Raw genomic sequence first — 18,451 nt, 5'->3', positions numbered from 1 at the left:
GTGGCAGGGTTAAAAATTACCTCCAGTCAATGGAGTGTATCTGGAAGTCTGAAAGCAAAGACTGCATACAGGAGCTGATGCATCTGATCTTTCAGTTGATCAATCTGTTATTGACTGAAGCCTTATCAGAAATCGTCTCAGTGTAAGGTTGGCTGTCAAGATGCTAGTCTTAAGGAAGGGAGACAAGTTTACTTAAAAGAGAGTTTATTAAACTACCCCATCAGGAGACAAACATCACTGATGAGTTGGTGGCCAGTGAAGTGAAACAGAGATGGAGCAGGGGTGTGTACTGAGCCCTCTCCTGTACTCACTCTACACCTACGACTGCACAGCCACTAACAGCTCCAACATCATTGTGAAGTTTGCGGACGACACTACAGTGGTGGGTCTTATCACCAACGGTGATGAGACGGCTTACAGGGAGGAGGTCAGCGCCCTGACCCACTGGTGTCAAGACAACCATCTCACCCTCAACGTCGCAAAGACAAAGGAGTTGATAGTGGACTTCCGGAGGTGCAGAGAAGTACACACCCCCATCACCATCAACGGCGCTGCTGTGGAGAGAGTGAGCAGCTTCCGGTTCCTTGGAGTACACCTGGCTGAGGATCTTACGTGGTCAGTACACACAAACAAAACAGTGAAGAAGGCGCAGCAGCGCCTCTTCTTTCTCAGGAGACTGAAAAGATTCGGCATGAGCCCCCGCATCCTCAGGACCTTCTATCACTGTGCCATTGAGAGCATCCTCACTGGATGCATCACCACCTGGTATGGCAACAGCACCGCCTACAACTGCAAAGCTCTCCAGCGAGTAGTGCGGTGCTCTGAACGGATAATTGGAGGTGAGCTTCCCTCCCTCCAAGACATCTACAGGAAGCGGTGCCTGAGGAAAGCGGGGAGGATCATCAAGGACTCCAGTCACCCCAGCCATAAACTGTTCAGACTGCTTCCATCAGGAAGGAGGTTCTGCAGCATCCGGTCCCGTACCAGCAGACTGAGAGACAGCTTTTTCCATCAGGCCATCAGACTGCTGAACACGTCATAGACACCTCAGCTTCACTACTGGAACTTCAACATTATGCACTCCACACTGTATATAAATGCCACTTGTTTTGCACATTTTCAACTCTGTATATTTTATATATTTTATTATTATTATTATTATTATTTTATTTTATTTTTTTACTATTTAATTTGTAAAAATGTGTGTGTATACACACACACACACACACACACACACACACACACACACACACACACACACACACACACACACAGGAAAATATTTAGTATACACATCCAGAAATGCATACACTATTATATATTGTACATATATTTATTAGTTTCAGGTTGGCCATTCTTGTATTTTGCTCGTTTGTGTTGTTGTGTTTGCACATCTCTGTTGCTTGTGGGGCTCGCACACAAGAATTTCACTCGCATGTGCTGTGCCAGTGTGCCTGCACATGTGATGTGACAATAAAAGTGATTTGATTTGATTAATCTGGGGCAGCCTTTACTGCCTAGAAGTAAGAGGTAAGCTGCATCAAGTGCTGATCTTCCTTTGGCAGCAAATCAATAACAGTAGGCTGCAACTAAGAAAGCAGCGCGTGCAAGCATTATCTGCGCCAAATCAAAGTGTTGTTACTTAAATGTACACCCGACCTCATCACATGGCCTGCAGCAACAAACACACCACACTGCTTCGCAAAATCTTTAGTAGTCAGAAATCAAAAATCAAATTAAAGCATGAGAATCAGCCATAGTAGCAAAACAACCAAAACATCCAAGCTGCCACCAAAGAGGGAACCAACCAAATTCACGCCAATTCAAAGCTCAGTCAATGTTGTCTACACCAAAGCTGCCAGACCAAACTACTAAATTTAAAACATAACATTATTCAAGTCATACCAGTTACACTTGTGGCACAGTTATGCCACAACCAATTGTGAAAACTCAAGCCATGTGTTTCATAAGGCCACAAACCACAAGAAAATGACTTCAACCACATTTTCTGCCAGACTAAAGAGAAAGCATGCTCCTCTGTTGAGGTCAGCCACTTAAGCCTATTAAAGGGGATGCATGGCTCATGAAGCTAAACTCATCCCAAAATACAGGTGTTTAATGGCCAGGCAAAATGGTGACTATTGTTGTTCTCCTCCAGCATAAACCACAGAACAGCTCAACCTTAATGTAACCAATCCAAATCTTATCTTATGCGGAACTTATTAAGATATTGTATCGGGCTGTACTCAAAAAGCAGAACAGCTTTAAGCTATGTTAGCAAACAAGTTAGCACTGACCCAAACTTTAACCTTACCAATGGACTGAACATCTCCCATTTGTCACAACCTCACTCAAAGTGGGTGACAAAGGGCAATTTCCCATAGTTCACATAAAAACCTATCATAATATAACCAAGTGGCAATTTGGGTGCTTCCAGGTATGGTAGAGTAGAGACTGGATAGTACATCTAGACCAGCTTTTATAGCCTGGAAGACCCATGTGAGCTGCATTAGCTGACTATGCTCTCATGCCGGCCAATCACCAATAAAAGCAGGTCAGGACTTTCTTGATAGTGGGAAGGTCATCACAAGTCACACATTAGAAATAACGAAATGACGTTAGCTCAGAGTAATGTGTTTGTTGTTTGATTCCTAATGACCAGATTTGTTTCTTCATTCCCCCAGGTGAACAGTTAGAGCCCATATTTACAAAAGGTCCTGTTCAGGTGCAAAAAGAAACTATTTGGAAAACTTTGTGCCAACCCCACAGTATGCTGTTGGTGTGAAATGCATTTTGCTTGCAGTTAAACTTGATCATAACTGTATCTTTTTAAGTTGCCAGCTGTTTGTGAGGTGATTGTTTCACAACCGTTGGAATACTCTTAAATAGTTGGGGGACATTTTAACAGGGAACAACAGTCCTGAACTTTTCTAGATATAATGTCCAATTTAGGGTTTGTTTGGGTTTTTTTGGATGACACCGGAGGCACGCAAAAAGCTAAAAGTATGGAATGCTGCTTTTAAGTCTAGTGATGAGGCTGTGTTCAAGACAGCTAGAGCCAGCCTGAACTGTGCATTTATGCTGGAAGGTTCAGTTTCTTCTGTGACCCTATAACACCAGGTGCATGTGGCAGGAGATTCAAGCAATAATAGCTTATAAGGCTACTCCTACACTGTATGACAACAACCCACACCTCCTCAACGACCTCAACGAATCTTTCTGTAGATTTGCAACAGACAACACCTCTGCAATAAAAGCCAGTCTTCACGCGGATGAGAAAGCGCTGAATCTCAATGCGGATGATGTCTGGGAAAACACTGGGAAAAGTGAATGTACGGAAAACATTCCAGGATGGGTACTGTTGGAATTTATTTTGATCTTTAAGGCTAATATCTCATAATTAGTATCACATATTTGTGTTTTGTCCTTTGTTGCACACAGTGTAATGTAGGAGTTTTGGAAGTAGACTTTTACTCTGATACTAACAGAGACAACACTTCCTCACAACCCCCTCACAGGAATGTGGCCTTGATCATAAATCTGCTGTTATGGTATGCACTTTACACCCCTTCTTTAACTCTACGGGGCTGACCGGAGAACAAAACGTGGTTTCATCGTAACGGGAGTGTTGCCTGCAAAAGGGCGTCCCCAAATAAGGAGAGGTCCAGAAAGCTGCAGAGCTGGTGATTGGCCGTGAGCTGGTATCAGACCTAAGGCCACTCTCAGCTCTTTCGACCAACCATGTCAACATTCAGTTTCTGTGACCAGCAGTAAAAAGTGTATACTGCCTGGGTGCGGCAGCCTTTGAGCCTGAGAGAGGCCTACAACGCCATGTAAAACTAATTTTAAATTTTAAATTTTTTATTAATTATCTGTGAAAACTTATAATTGGAGCATATTTGTCTTGTCTCTCATAATAAAAACCCCAACAGTACTCGGGGAGTGCGGTGACCAGCTAGCAAACGTCCTTAGAGATATCTTTAACAACTCCTTGGAGCAGACTGTGGTTCCATCATGTTTCAAGTCTGCCACCATCATCCCTGTGCCCATCACGTGTTTTAATGACTACAACCCTGCTGCACGAACTCCCATAATGATGAAGAACTTCGAGAAGTTGGTAAAGGACTACATATCTTTAATGCCTCCCATATTTGACCGATTCCAGTTTGCTTACCAGCCAAACCGCTCTCCAGAGGACGCCATTTCCTCTGTTCTCCACCTGAGCTTGGTACATCTGGAGTAGAAAACAGTCAGCACTCCCATGGTTAACTGGCTGCTGGACTTCCTCACCAACAGACCTCAGTCAGCGAATGGGAAACAGCATCTCCATCTCCATCGGCTCCACCGGCTCCACTCAGGTCTGTGTCCTGAGCCCACTGCTGTTCACGCTGTGACACATGACTCCAGTGCTGCATCTGCTTCTAGTCACATCATCAAGTATGCACATGACACAACAGTGGTGGGTCTCATTAGGGACAACAGCGACCTGTCCTATAGAGATAAGGTGAAGCCGTGGATCTGTGCAGTGCTAACAATCTGTTCCGAAACGTCAAGAAGACCAAGGAGATGATCATCGAATTCAGGACAAAACTCTCATCAATGACAACAGTGCTGTTGAGGTAGTCACCAGGGATTTTCTGGGGGTACAGATAACTGACAGCCTGGACTGGAATGAGCTTGAGAGTTTGTAGCAAGTTTTATTTCAAGGTCTTGAGAAGGGTAGTTGATAATTATAAAGTTTATGATGGGAGTTCTCTCAAAGACTTGTATATTGACCTTTATCTATATAAGACTAAAGGGCTGATGCAATATCTAGAACTGTTACTAAAGTCCAGTTACATTGTACACAAATCCAAAAGATAACATTTCTAATGTGCCAACTTACTGTTACGCACCTGTGATTGTACAGTTGACTAAGAAATCAACTGTCAAATTTCCAAACTGTGAATGTGAAGCCTGAGTGCCACCGAAATCTTTCACCTCCTTGACATACTATATAAAGTTTTCAAAATTATAGAACAATTCAGTGGATTTGTCATTGTGATGATTGTTGTTGAGTGTCATAAACTGTGTAATTATAAAGAAATAAATGTAAATTTTTATGCCATTCAGCATAAATGACTCACAATGGCCACTCAAACAAAATAACAGAAATACAGCGTCAGGTAGCTCTGTAAGTTGTCATAGTTTTTGATAAACGCAGTACAAAAGTGAGTTTTTCCATGATTTATTATCATCTGTGTTGACTGTGGGTTGTTTGTGCAAACATAGCAGCCTCCATATCTATTCTCCATATGAGTTTAAGCAAGGGAAGAAGAAAAAACGTTTTCAGTTTGCAATCATTGAAAAGTCCCTGCCCATCTGGTGGTTGCATAACTCCCTCTCCAGCTGTAGTATTTTAGCAGCAAGTCCAAGCAAGTTTCTCTGACTCCAGTCCTGCAGCTCCTGTTGCTTTCAACTTTTTTGTGACTCTGTCATAGTTGCAGAAATGTCCACCGCTGGTAAGGTAGGTACATAATTCCACATGGGAGGCCTCATTTACAGCTTTAATGTTTTAATGTGGGTTTTTTTGTTTGTTTGTTTGTTTGTTTGTTTGTTTGTTTGTTTGTTTGTTTTTGTTTTGTTGTTTCAAAAAATTTTGTTGCAAACCTCACATTAAAATATTGTACTTGGTTGAAATGTATTTTGCTGTACCTCTGTGTCTAAGTGTGGGTGGGTGTGTCATGAACACTGTAATAGCCGAAAGTGTTACAGATAAGGGTTTCAGGGCAGTTGAGCAGTTGTTAACCTACAGTGGGGCAAAAAAGTATTTAGTCAGCCACCGATTGTGCAAGTTCCCCCACCTAAAATGATGACAGAGGTCAGTAATTTGCACCAGAGGTACACTTCAACTGTGAGAGACAGAATGTGAAAAAAAAATCCATGAATCCACATGGTAGGATTTGTAAAGAATTTATTGGTAAATCAGGGTGGAAAATAAGTATTTGGTCACCTCAAACAAGGAAAATCTCTGGCTCTCACAGACCTGTAACGTCTTCTGTAAGAAGCTTTTCTGTCCCCCACTCGTTACCTGTATGAATGGCACCTGTTTGAACTCACCATCTGTATAAAAGACACCTGTCCACAGCCTCAAACAGTCAGACTCCAAACTCCGCCATGGCCAAGACCAAAGAGCTTTCGAAGGACACCAGGAAAAGTATTGTAGACCTGCACCAGACTGGGAAGAGTGAATCTACAATAGGCAAGCAGCTTGGTGTGAAAAAATCAACTGTGGGAGCAATCATCAGAAAATGGAAGACATACAAGACCACTGATAATCTCCCTCGATCTGGGGCTCCACGCAAGATCTCATCCCGTGGGGTCAAAATGATCATGAGAACGGTGAGCAAAGATCCCAGAACCACACGGGGGGACCTGGTGAATGACCTGCAGAGAGCTGGGACCAAAGTAACAAAGGTCACCATCAGTAACACACTACAACGGCAGGGAATCAAATCCCGCAGTACCAGACGTGTTCCGCTGCTGAAGCCAGTGCATGTCCAGGCCCGTCTGAAGTTTGCCAGAGAGCACATGGATGATGCAGCAGAGGATTGGGAGAATGTCATGTGGTCAGATGAAACCAAAGTAGAACTTTTTGGTATAAACTCAACTCGTCGTGTTTGGAGGAAGACGAATACTGAGTTGCATCCCAAGAACACCATACCTACTGTGAAGCATGGGGGTGGAAACATCATGCTATGGGGCTGTTTTTCTGCCAAGGGGACAGGACGACTGATCCGTGTTAAGGACAGAATGAATGGGGCCATGTATCGTGAGATTTTGAGCCAAAACCTCCTTCCATCAGTGAGAACTTTGAAGATGAAACGAGGCTGGGTCTTCCAACATGACAATGATCCAAAACACAGCGCCCGGGCAACAAAGGAGTGGCTCCGTAAGAAGCATTTGAAAGTCCTGGAGTGGCCTAGCCAGTCTCCAGACCTCAACCCCATAGAAAAGTTAAAAGTCCGTGTTGCTCGGCGACAGCCCCAAAACATCACTGCTCTCGAGAAGATCTGCATGGAGGAATGGGCCAAAATAGCAGCTACTGTGTGTGCAAACCTGGTAAAGACCTATAGTAAACGTTTGACCTCTGTTATTGCCAACAAAGGTTATGTTACAAAGTATTGAGTTGTATTTTTGTTATTGACCAAATACTTATTTTCCACCCTGATTTACTAATAAATTCTTTACAAATCCTACCATGTGGATTCATGGATTTTTTTTTCACATTCTGTCTCTCACAGTTGAAGTGTACCTCTGGTGCAAATTACTGACCTCTGTCATCATTTTAAGTGGGGGAACTTGCACAATCGGTGGCTGACTAAATACTTTTTTGCCCCACTGTATATCCTTTTACACATGCATGTTTATTCCACTAAGCCCAGCCTAGAGTTACTACTTTGATTGCAATAAAACTGTGATGAAATACATCTGTGAAATATTGCGTTTCCTATTTTGACTTGGAATGCACTTTCAAGCCATCGAGACAGTTTTGTGCAACTGCAAATTTTGGCAAGGATGCTGCTGTGGAAGGCCAAAAGAAAAGTATGGCCCAAGAATTTAGTGCAGGGAATTCAAAAATAATGACCAAAAAAGCCCCTTTATTTATGTAATGTAACAACATGTGATTTAGTGAATGGTTTATTTTGTGTTATTCAATTTCCAGAGTCTACATTTACTACATTTGCTAAATGAGACATGGACTTTAGACTGTTCCTTGTCATATGATGTTTGCCCTTCTGCAGGAAAAGCCTTATCTGAACTATTAAAACCAATCTGCTGTTAAACAGTGGCTCTTTTGCACAAACTCTTGCTTGCACCAGTTGAATAGTATAATTTAAAGATGTTTGAAATTTCTCGAGTTGTGCCAGGCAGGCATTAATGCACTTCAAATTACAAATGCTACATGAGTAGGTGCTTGTCATAACTCTCCAGAAACCCATCTTGGTATAGTTCAGCAGCACCCCAAAAATGTGACATTTCACGCTGCCACTTTAGGTCATCAAGTGCAAGGCAGCAGTGGCCTGGGAGCCAAACAAGCCTATGGTGATTGAGGAGATTGAGGTAGCCCCACCTCAGGCCAATGAGGTCCGGATCAAGGTGAGAATCGACACACACACATTCACAGATATCTCTTAGTGCACTTGTGTTGGTGAATGAAAGGAATCATAATAGTGGGTTCTAATCTAAGCAAAAGTTGCAGGAAACTGTTTCTCATGGTGAAACACAAAAAATGGGTAATAAGGCAAAAGTGAAAAATCTGAAAGATAAAAACTCGGATAACTAAAGAGCAGAATCTCCACTTCTTAGCTAATATTCAAATATTCAAATCAGCTGTAACCTGACAAGGACAAAGTGCAGGTGACAAAAATAGACATAAAAAAATATACAGGGTGGGCCATTTATATGGATACACGTAATAACATGGGAATGGTTGGTGATATTAAAGTCCTGTTTGTGGCACATTAGTATATGTGAGGGGGCAAACTCCTCAAGATGGGTGGTGACCATGGTGGCCGTTTAGAAGTCGGCCATCTTGGATACAACTTTTGTTTTTTCAATAGGAAGAGGGCCATGTGACACATCAAACTTATTGGTAATGTCACAAAAAAAACCAATGGTGTGCTTGGTTGCCCCACCCTGTAGATCAGACAAATAAGACAGTGTTTACTTGCGGACGTATGATGTCAGTCAGACCCAGTGAAATTACGTTCCTTTCAAAATGTTGCTCAACATTGTTTAGTGACATGTCAGCACATTTCAATGTGAAATGCAGTCAGAATACCATCAGATGCTCTGCAGACTGTTTGTAAAATAACTCTTAGCTCCTTTTTAGGATCTTAAAGTAATTCCAGGCTCATCTTCTCCAAGATTTCATGTCCAGTTGACTGACAAGAGGCACAGAGATGCAGAGATGAGACCTACAATGTCACACAGTAGATCTTGCCTTTAGCTCTAATAAAGTATACTAATGCAGCTTTTTATCAGCTATCATTAGCTAGCAAATGAGGCTATCATCTAAAAACTGAATCTCTGATGGGAGCAGATATGAAAAATATTGTCTTTCAGTAGTACTTGTTGGTTCTATACCATTTAATACTGTTCAAAATGATTCTAAGGCTAAAAGCTGTAGGCGACAGTGAGCAGTTTTTTTTTTTTAACTAGTCATTATGGAATTGCAGTACACTATCCACACAGTATGACAAAAGAAACTGTGGGACTTGGACACCTTTTACCACAAAGAATAACCATGTCTGACCAGGTTTGATGGGGTGTAGCCACTGTATTTAATCTCTAAAAGTCCATGAAAAATCAGGACAGAGATGTTAGCCACTGGACTCGGATAAAGACCTAATAACATCCGGGGGAAATTTTAACCCCAGAAATGTTCTTATTTAACAAAATGCTTCCTCATTTTGGGTGTATTTCTGGTATATAGCAAAAGACAGAGTTTTATCCATTCCCTTGCGTTTCCATTTCTTTCACATTCTTGCTATGTCAGGTAAAAAGCTTAGCAAACTGCACAGATAAAACCACAAGCCAAACTCTTCAAGTGTCCAAAAGAAACAATCATCTGTGTTCTCATGCAGATCGTTGCAACTGGAGTGTGCCACACTGACCTGTACCACCTTTTTGAGGGTATGCACAAAGATGGCTTCCCAGCAGTGCTTGGACACGAGGGAGCTGGCATAGTAGAGAGCGTTGGCCCCGGCGTTACTGAGTTTCAGCCAGGTCAGTTAAAGCTTTCATTTGTCTGTCTTGTCATGTTCACCAGGTGGTCTCTGTAAGATGCAGCATTCTCAGCCTTGTTTTTGAATTTTAGGAGACAAGGTGATCCCTCTGTTCATCTCCCAGTGTCGGGAATGTCGCTTCTGTAAGAATCCTAAGACCAATCAGTGTGAAAAAGGCTGGTGAGTTAATAGTTTTCTTAATTTCGCTTAATCGTAGAATTTGTTTTATATGTACCCTCTGCCACAAAGTACTATATTTTTTAACCAATGTTTTCTGTACAGGGCTGCTGATAGTCATGATGTGATGGCTTTAGCAGAATCCAGGTTCACCTGTAAGGGGAAGAAGGTGCTGCAGTTTATGGGGACCAGCACCTTCTCTGAGTACACTGTGATGAACCAGATGGCTGTGGCTAAGATCGACCCGGCTGCTCCTCTGGACAAAGTCTGCCTCCTTGGGTGTGGGGTCTGCACTGGATATGGGGCAGCTGTTAATACTGCTAAGGTGTGTATGTAGGTTTGACAGCAGGTGAAGATTGATGTTTGTTACTGTATGAAGTCTTAACAAGTCCAGAGTATCCAAACTGACTGTTTTTTTTTCCTCCAGGTTGAGCCGGGCTCCACCTGTGCCGTGTTTGGTCTGGGAGCTGTGGGTTTGGCTGCAGTCATGGGCTGCAAGGCTGCAGGAGCCAAAAGGATTATCGCTGTTGACATCAATCCAGACAAGTTTGAGAAGGCCAAAGTGTTTGGAGCCACTGAGTTTGTGAACCCAAAGGATCACAACAAACCCATCAATGAAGTTTTGGCTGAGATGACTGGTGGAGGTGTGGACTACTCCCTGGAATGTGTCGGGAACGTGGCAGTCATGGTGAGGCAGACTGACAAATTCGAATGAAGACTGGATCAGTTTGTAAATATGGTCAAGAACCCTATGTTTACAAGTCAGCTGACATTTGGCTGGTTTTATCATGTAGCGCAGTGCCTTGGAGTCTTGTATCAAAGGCTGGGGTGTCAGCGTGCTGGTTGGCTGGACTGATCTCCACGACTTTGCAGCCCGACCCATTCAGCTCATTGCTGGACGTACATGGAAGGGCTCTTTGTTTGGAGGTGAGGCACATGTGATCATCCACACTAACTAATGTAATTTAATGTAACCACCACCGCAGCATTACTGAGCACAGCTTCCAGTTTTGGGGAGGTGTTTCTGCATCCATATGCATCTAACTTTCTTCAGCTTTACATCAGCACATTGAGTGCAGAACTTTGAAAAGCACCAGGTTGTATTCAGCACATTCAAACATCTGCACATTTTCCATAATTGGTTTCACACACCAAATTACCAGGAACAGTACCTCCTGTGCTGTGACAGTGGCCAGAAGGCTTGAAGTGAGAAAAGACTAATTGATGTTATAATATGCTTTTTATATCTGGGGCTCAGGATTTAAAAGTAAGGATGGCGTCCCTGAGATGGTTAAAGCTTACCTGAACAAGAAGGTGAAGCTGGATGAGTTCATCACTCATAAAATGACTTTGGACCAGGTCAACGATGCCATTGAACTGATGAAGCACGGCAAATGGTACATACTTTCTCAATTATTACTAACTAGATGCAAAAATGAAAAACTAATAGGTGCAAGTCTTCTAATTTGTGCTTTGTATTTGTTTCCCAGCATCCGGACAGTTCTGAGTGTTTCTCCACAGTAAGACCACTTCATTCCTCAGTAATCTGAAGCCATGCTCTACAGTGAACACCATTCAACAGATTATGTGCAGATTGTGTTTGTAAGAATTATCATCAGTGTTCACATGATCAAAATCTGAGGAGTGATTGTGCAGCAAAATAAATGGTTTTAACAGATGACTGGTTTCCTCACTTCTGATCAGATTTGGTTGTGTTATTTTATAAGTCGGTGCAGAGGCTGTAATTCAGTTCACTATTTCACTGGTTGTAGTGTGGCACAAGCTTTCTAGTCAGTTTAGATTTACAGACTTGTCTAATCAACTATATGTACTTAGGTTGGCAAACAGTGTTGAAATTACACTACTAGTGATGAGATCATGGATTTATTACCACAGCTATTTCTGCCTGTTGCACTACTTTCCTGGTAACATCAAGAGGCAATATTTCAGCTAAAAGAGTTAAAGCTATTAACTTTCTCCTATAAACCCCTTTAGAAAGCCTTTTATATTTTCTCACTCAGATTCTTGCTTCAAATATTGACAGGGGTTATACACGAATGCACTAAGATGCATTTGTTTGGCTGAATGATGCAGTTTTTCCTTTTATATTGAACTTTTATTTGCAAAAGTACCCATCCAGACAGAATTACTTAGCCTTCTTTTCAGTAACAGTTCCTGGAGTTCTAGAGGAAGCACAAAGAGAACATGTGCAGAAGGGTCTTCGACAGGTTTGAACCCAGGGCCAACTTCTTGTTGGGCGATTGAGGTAATCACTGAGCCACCATCGTACTGTGCATTCAGAAATACTGTCCTGAGTCATTTTTCTGGGGTTGTTGGATGAAAAAACAAAACAAACAAAACTGTCTTTCACTGTAGATTCATATTAAATTCATATTATATTTATATATTTATTTTTTTATTTTTGTACTTGATAGATAGCTTAGCTTAGAATAAACTCCCATCAATTATGATGATGGTGATGATGATGATGATGATGATTATTATTATACATTATTTGCAGTCGGACTTTGAGTCATTTTAACGTTCCAGGTCAGCTCATTTAGGCATGCCTCATTAGCCGCTTTCCTTATAAGGAAAATGCAGCTGCAAAGCGAATATTGGCCAGCCCTTAATTACCACCCTGCACCTTGGAGCATCCGTTGTTTCCCACCTGTTGTAGACCCGCTATTTCCTTCAGGTATGTGCAAGTTGCTTTCTTTGTGATTGTGTTTACGGTCTCGTTCTGCCCTGGAAAAGCAAAAATTAGCTGGCTGAACTCGTTTAACTGATCTCTCCTTCATTGCTGTGTTGTTGTGCATTTCTGAAATGCTGCCAGTAATGTTAGAGGTTTTCTAAGCAGTGGGAACTCAGAATCATTGTTTCAACATGGTAACCCAAGCCAGCTCATGTTTCATTATAAACTAGTAAGATGAGTCGAGTAACTCTGAAATAAGTGACCTTGTTCTAGAAAGGTTGATCAGAGTGAGTTTCAACACCTGTGTTCCTCCTGAGTTAAGTGAAGCAAATCCATCCTAAGTGAAATGGTATCCTTTTAATGTGGCCTATGTAGCATTTTAACTTAAAGAATTAGAGGGGACAATGGAAAGCTTTTTGGGTTCCTTGTCTTCCCAGTTATAATTTACCCTACTTTAAATTTTATTAACAAATAAAAGAACCACATGATTGATGATTACATTTGAGTTTAAAGAAATTGAATCTAATTAAATGTAAATCAGCTTTAATGTAACTGGGATTAAAGCCACTGCAGATTGAGTCAAAGCTACAGTGTACTTATGCGTGTGTGGTGTTCAGACCCAGTCAGGCCTCCTTTAACCTCTCAGTGGAAAATCTGAAGCTTTAGACTGATTTGATAACAAATATTGTACCTCTCCAAATCAACCTGTCTGCATCCTGGATTCAAAACATCTTTGAAATCAATTTAAGATTAGACAATTCATTTACAGACTGGCCCTCAAATCGTTGCGTTATTGCAAAAGATGAGTTTAGATTTAACCTTACATTTAAAATTCAACTTTTTGGTTTAACACCTATATTTCACATTTAGATGGAACTGGTTTGCAAATGTTGCAAACATGGTTTGAAGAGTTTTTGTTTTTTAAATCCACATTTTAAAGTTTGGAACCAAATTGACTTCAGCATGGTTTAGTTTACAAAACGCATAACATACAGGTTAATTATAAAGCTTGGATGTCATATGTGGGGAACATTTGTATTTGAAGCCACGTCTGTTTAACCTAACTGGTTAATGGTAGTAGTTGGGTAGCTATAAACAAGCCCCACCCCCTCTAGTTTCATTCAAAAGAACACCGTTCACAACATTTGAAAGCATCACAAGCTCTCTGATATGAGAACTCTGCTGGGTTATTGATTGGTTTTAATTTTGAACTAACACTGCTAATACAGAGGAAAATTATAAGTTTGTGTCCCCATGAACTGCTGTCACACTACTTGTAACTACTCAAGTCCATCTCTCCACCTTTTTGTTACAGAAATGACCACTGCTGGTAATGTAAGTGTAAAATTTCCTTTCTTTTATTTCCTTCTATAATTTTTTGTTTTTCAAAATTAAGGCTGAAAAAGGCTAATGGAGGCTAATTATAGTAATTTAATCATGTGCATTGGACTTGGAATTTTCTTCTTCCTCCAACTTCCCCTTTAGGTCATCAAGTGCAAGGCAGTAGTAGCCTGGGAGCCCCAGCAGCCTGTGGTGATTGAGGAGATAGAGGTAGCACCACCCCAGGCCAATGAGGTCCGCATCAAGGTGAGACGTCCACTTTCAAGACTTGCAGGCCCTCTCATCCTCTGAAATGATCCTGGAGCAATGTAGTACCTCCAAAAAGTTCCTGTTTTACCAGAAGATTCACCAGAAACAACCTTGACTTTGGATTTGATGATTATTCCCGTGGTTACAGATTGTTTCAACAGCGCTGTGCCATTCAGACCTGTACTGCCTGTTGAAGGTTGTGGAGAAGGAATTTTTCCCAGTCGTCCTTGGCCATGAGGCGGCCGGCATTGTCGAGAGTGTTGGGCCTGGAGTCACAGAATTTCAGCCAGGTCAGTTTTTAACTTTGAACAAATTAAACTTCTCTCCGTGAACAAGAGATTGACCCTGACATCAGCCACAGCTGTTCCCATGGTGTTCAGGTTGGTTTTAGGAAGAGACTTGATTGCCTTTGTCCAAAGGGTGGTTTTAATTGTAAATTGTGATGTTCAAATTTTTAAATTCTCAATCCAAGTAAATGTGGTCCATAAGCGGGCACTCGGTTAATACACCAAAGCAGAACGTGTGACCATTTATTTTTCCTCAGGAGACAAGGTGATTCCCCTCTACCTTCCTCAGTGTGGAGAATGTCGCTTCTGTAAGAGCCCTAAGACAAACCAGTGTGACGTAATTTGGTGAGTACAATCTTGCTTTATTCTCACCTCTCATTGCCACCATGTGCTGATGCGTACTCTTGAGGTTCATGTTTTCCCTCTATCTTGTTCAGGACTAGAATGGGTTCAAAAGAAATGGCACTGGAAAAGTCCAGGTTAACCTGTAATGGGCAGAAGCTGCGGCAGTTTATGGGAATCAGCACCTTCTCTGAGTACACTGTGGCTCATCAGATGGCTGTGGCTAAGATTGACCCTGATGCTCCTCTGGATAAAGTCTGCCTCCTTGGGTGTGGGGTCTGCACTGGGTATGGGGCAGCTGTTAATACTGCTAAGGTGTGTATGGTGCTAGAACTGAAAGGTTTTTTGTTTTAGTAACGACCTGTAAGCACTCATCCAAAATGAATCCCATTTACTGAAATCATCTCCTGCAGGTTGAGCCAGGCTCCACCTGTGCTGTGTTTGGTCTGGGAGCTGTGGGTTTGGCTGCAGTCATGGGCTGTGAGGCTGCAGGAGCCAAAAGGATTATTGTTGTTGACATCAACCCAGACAAGTTTGAGAAAGCCAGGGAGTTTGGAGCTACTGACTTCGTCAATCCCAAGGATCACAATAAACCCATTAGTCAAGTGCTAATGGCGATGACTGGTGGAGGTGTGGACTACTCCCTGGAATGTGTTGGTGATGTGGAATGCATGGTAGGGGAATTTTATGAAATTTAGATTCTCAATAGAGGGAATTAAGTGAAACAATTTCCTTTTTGTTTTTAAAACCCAAAAGACCTTGAGTCAGTTTAGTCTTTTCAGTGACTTCTATCCTTCTGCTGACTTGTTACCATTTCTCCATCTAGCGCAGTGCTTTGGAGTCCTGTGTGAAAGGCTGGGGTGTCAGTGTGATCGTGGGATTGACAGACATGCAAGACGTAACCACCCGACCTCTTCAGCTCACCTCGGGACGTACATGGACTGGCTGCCTGTTTGGAGGTGAGACAAATGTGACCATAACCAGTAGTTCTAGTGGGCTGGACCAGCGTACAACATTTTCACATGAGTGATTAAATCTGATGGGCAGCTCACAACAAATTGTTTGTGGTCTAAGCTGGCATGCTTCTCCAAATTAGGATTAAAGTATGCTTGATATGCAGCCCACCTGTTATAAGGCAAGAAGCGGGGCACTCCCTGGAGAGGTCCCCAGTCAGCTGGACATATTCATGTCATGAATTGGACTGAGATCTGCATAATTTCTTGCATCTTCTGTTGTAACAAACTGGTTAGTGCCGTTCTAACTTGTGTGTCTTTGGGTGGGGTCAGGATTTAAAAGTAAGGATGCTGTTCCTAAGATGGTGAAAGACTACCTGGAAAAGAAACTGAAGCTGGATGAGTTTATCAGTCACACTATGACTATGGATGAAATCAATGATGCCATTGACCTAATGAAGCAAGGCAAATGGTACATACAGCCTCAGCTGACATAACTTAATTACTAGATGTCCAAAACGAAGACCTAATTTGTGTTGTTTATTTCAAAGCATCCGGACAGTTATGAGTGTTTGTCCAGAATGAGGTAAAATGCAGCAAATGGTAGATTTACACTCACTGGCTGACTAAATGACACATTAATCATTCTTCTTTCTGTATCCAGGTGGTCATGAGCTTCTCCACAAAATAAACTCCAGTCCTGAATTCAACAACCCTAAAATAACTCATCACTACACTGTGCATAAAGGGAATCAGACATCCATGGATAGTTGAAATCTGTGTTGATAAGAGAAACTAAACACTGTTTAAAGAGCAAAATAAATGGTTTAAACAAATCTGTGTAGTTTATGCTTTTGTTGTACAATATATTAAGCAATGCATTGAATAGTGCCAGATGTAGTGACTCACATTTCATTAAGACTCGTGCAAATATTGCCTTTTAAAGTTTATTTTTGTTTAACACACTTTGCAATGCCTGAACTAATTGTTTTCAGAGTTTGACTATTTAACTGCTGTTCACATTTACACACAGCCTAATATAAATATGTACTTAACATAGCAGGGAGTGCTGTCGTCATCCCGCTAGTTTTGTCACAGATGTCCCTTGTTAACTTCTACTTTAATGTAATTGCTTATGGCAGTGAACACAACTTCAGAATTCCAAACAGATCTGCCATTTGTATTCCTATCCTCAGATCCTTTAGATCCTGGCTTCATATGCACTTGCTTCAATCTTCTGCCATGACCACTCAGTACCAACTGTACACTTAAACTAATAGTTCTAAATTCCATCCATCCATTCGCTTCCGCTTATCCTTTTCAGGGTCGCGGGGGGCGCTGGAGCCTATCCCAGCTGTCATGGGGCGAAAGGCGGGGTACACCCTGGACAGGTCGCCAGTCTGTCGCAGGGCTAACACATAGGGACAGACAACCATTCACATTCACTCGCACATTCACACCTAGTGGCAATTTGGATTATCCAATTAACCTATCCCCACAAGCTGCATGTCTTTGGACGGTGGGAGGAAGCCGGATCAGGAGCAGATCTGTGCTTCTGTGTTCAGCCAGGGTTTAGTTTGCCATCCTACAGGGGGGGTGGGGACTGAAACTTCAGCTTAAGTCCATATTCTAGTTTACTCATGTTGTCACATGTTGGAGTAAACTTGTCAATTCCCCTTTGACCCTCTTTAACTCAGGACACATTGGGAATGTCCTGAAACACTTGCTGGCTTGCATGCACTGCAAGAATGAAGTGTGATAACAGGACAGCATACTGCATTTGGGATGGGTGTGGTGTGTTTTGGTTTTCTTCATAAATAGTATGCTATGTAGTCTGGATATTCTGAGACACGTTGTGTTAGGTATTTTAGTACCATGGTAGCATTTACTGGATATTGTTTTATAGTGACATTATACAGGAAAACTCTGTCATTCAATAAGGCCCCTTTGTTTTAGTTATTTTTCTCTTTGACCCAAGAATTGATGTGTGAGAATCACAGGCTGGTACAAGGTTGAAATACCACAGAGATCACTCCCTCAGCTACATTAGTTTCTTAATCTTTTAGACGCCTGTTGAAGGCCAAATGGTTTGTTTCAGATTTCACTAATGAAAGAACTCTTCGTTTTGTGCCTTGAAAATATGTCGCTGAGATAATCACAATTGTAGCTGAACTGATGCACTACACAAAGGATGCTTCTTCACCCAAGGGCAGGAAGACGCTCCCTTATCTTGGTCTGTACTGGTTTAAACTGATAATCTGCTGTCTCATGAATTTTACCCTCTATATAAACTGTTGTACTTGTGAATAAAGTTGAGTCAATTTGGGAAGACAATCTGAAGCAGTCTCTGTTTTCTTGTTCTCCCGAGCTCGTACTAACACGCTGAATGGCATGCTTGAATATTACTTGAGAATATATTTGACTGTGTTACAGACTAAGGGACATTCTCTGCTGATAGACGTCCACGCCTCGAAGGAAGTCGATCCACGGATTAGGCCCTGGAAACCGTTTCCTTCACGTTGGAAATTAAAAATATAGTTCAACAGTTTTAGGATTACCTAAAGACTTTTGCATTACGGAATTTTTGTCATATTCTGCAAGTACATGTAAAAAGTGCTGATTTCACAATACCACCAC

General features: G+C 41.8%; 3 protein-coding genes across 4 annotated transcripts in view; 2 read left to right on the top strand and 1 right to left on the bottom strand.

The window, feature by feature from the left end:
* Positions 1-5,246, bottom strand: part of LOC146646437 (semaphorin-4E-like) — a 37,596-nt gene extending 32,350 nt beyond the window's left edge. Inside the window, exon 1 of the mRNA XM_085391866.1 lies at positions 4,175-5,246. Coding sequence (XP_085247992.1) covers positions 4,175-4,234 — 60 coding nt within the window. The 5' untranslated portion in view covers positions 4,235-5,246. The remainder of the gene's footprint in view (positions 1-4,174) is intronic.
* Positions 5,247-5,360: 114 nt separating this feature from the next.
* Positions 5,361-11,625, top strand: LOC146646436 (alcohol dehydrogenase 1). Its single transcript, XM_085391870.1, has 9 exons — positions 5,361-5,506; positions 8,038-8,139; positions 9,630-9,771; positions 9,863-9,950; positions 10,053-10,272; positions 10,375-10,635; positions 10,742-10,874; positions 11,206-11,344; positions 11,438-11,625. The coding sequence occupies exons 1-9, from the start codon at positions 5,489-5,491 to the stop codon at positions 11,469-11,471; spliced, it is 1,137 nt and encodes a 378-aa protein (XP_085247996.1). The 5' UTR covers positions 5,361-5,488; the 3' UTR covers positions 11,472-11,625.
* Positions 11,626-11,761: 136 nt separating this feature from the next.
* Positions 11,762-17,450, top strand: LOC146646435 (alcohol dehydrogenase 1-like). Of its 2 annotated transcripts, XM_085391868.1 has the most exons (11): positions 11,762-12,645; positions 13,958-13,977; positions 14,128-14,229; positions 14,381-14,522; positions 14,777-14,864; positions 14,957-15,176; positions 15,275-15,535; positions 15,688-15,820; positions 16,148-16,286; positions 16,366-16,400; positions 16,479-16,615. In XM_085391868.1, the coding sequence occupies exons 1-10, from the start codon at positions 12,546-12,548 to the stop codon at positions 16,397-16,399; spliced, it is 1,239 nt and encodes a 412-aa protein (XP_085247994.1). In that variant the 5' UTR covers positions 11,762-12,545; the 3' UTR covers position 16,400; positions 16,479-16,615. The 2 variants fall into 2 exon arrangements, with proteins under 2 accessions (XP_085247994.1, XP_085247995.1); XM_085391869.1 differs by lacking the exons at positions 11,762-12,645; positions 16,148-16,286; positions 16,366-16,400 and having other exon boundaries at positions 12,910-13,977; positions 16,479-17,450.
* Positions 17,451-18,451: the final 1,001 nt, after the last annotated feature.

The sequence above is a fragment of the Rhamphochromis longiceps genome, linkage group LG19 (genome assembly GCF_057381845.1).
Source record: "Rhamphochromis longiceps isolate RC_006_pf linkage group LG19, R_longiceps_female_GT1.1, whole genome shotgun sequence".
Lineage (NCBI taxonomy): Eukaryota > Metazoa > Chordata > Actinopteri > Cichliformes > Cichlidae > Rhamphochromis > Rhamphochromis longiceps.
Note: the sequence above shows the minus strand (reverse complement) of the source record. Positions and strands in the feature narration are given on the sequence as shown.

Coding starts and splice junctions, on each gene's coding strand:
- LOC146646436 (XM_085391870.1), top strand. Junction 9,772..9,862: donor CGTTACTGAGTTTCAGCCAG/GTCAGTTAAAGC, acceptor TTTGAATTTTAG/GAGACAAGGTGATCCCTCTG. Junction 9,951..10,052: donor AATCAGTGTGAAAAAGGCTG/GTGAGTTAATAG, acceptor TTTTCTGTACAG/GGCTGCTGATAGTCATGATG.
- LOC146646435 (XM_085391868.1), top strand. CDS start 12,546: ATGCAGCTGCAAAGCGAATATTGGCCAGCCCTTAATTACCACCCTGCA. Junction 14,523..14,776: donor AGTCACAGAATTTCAGCCAG/GTCAGTTTTTAA, acceptor ATTTTTCCTCAG/GAGACAAGGTGATTCCCCTC. Junction 15,821..16,147: donor GACTGGCTGCCTGTTTGGAG/GTGAGACAAATG, acceptor GGGTGGGGTCAG/GATTTAAAAGTAAGGATGCT.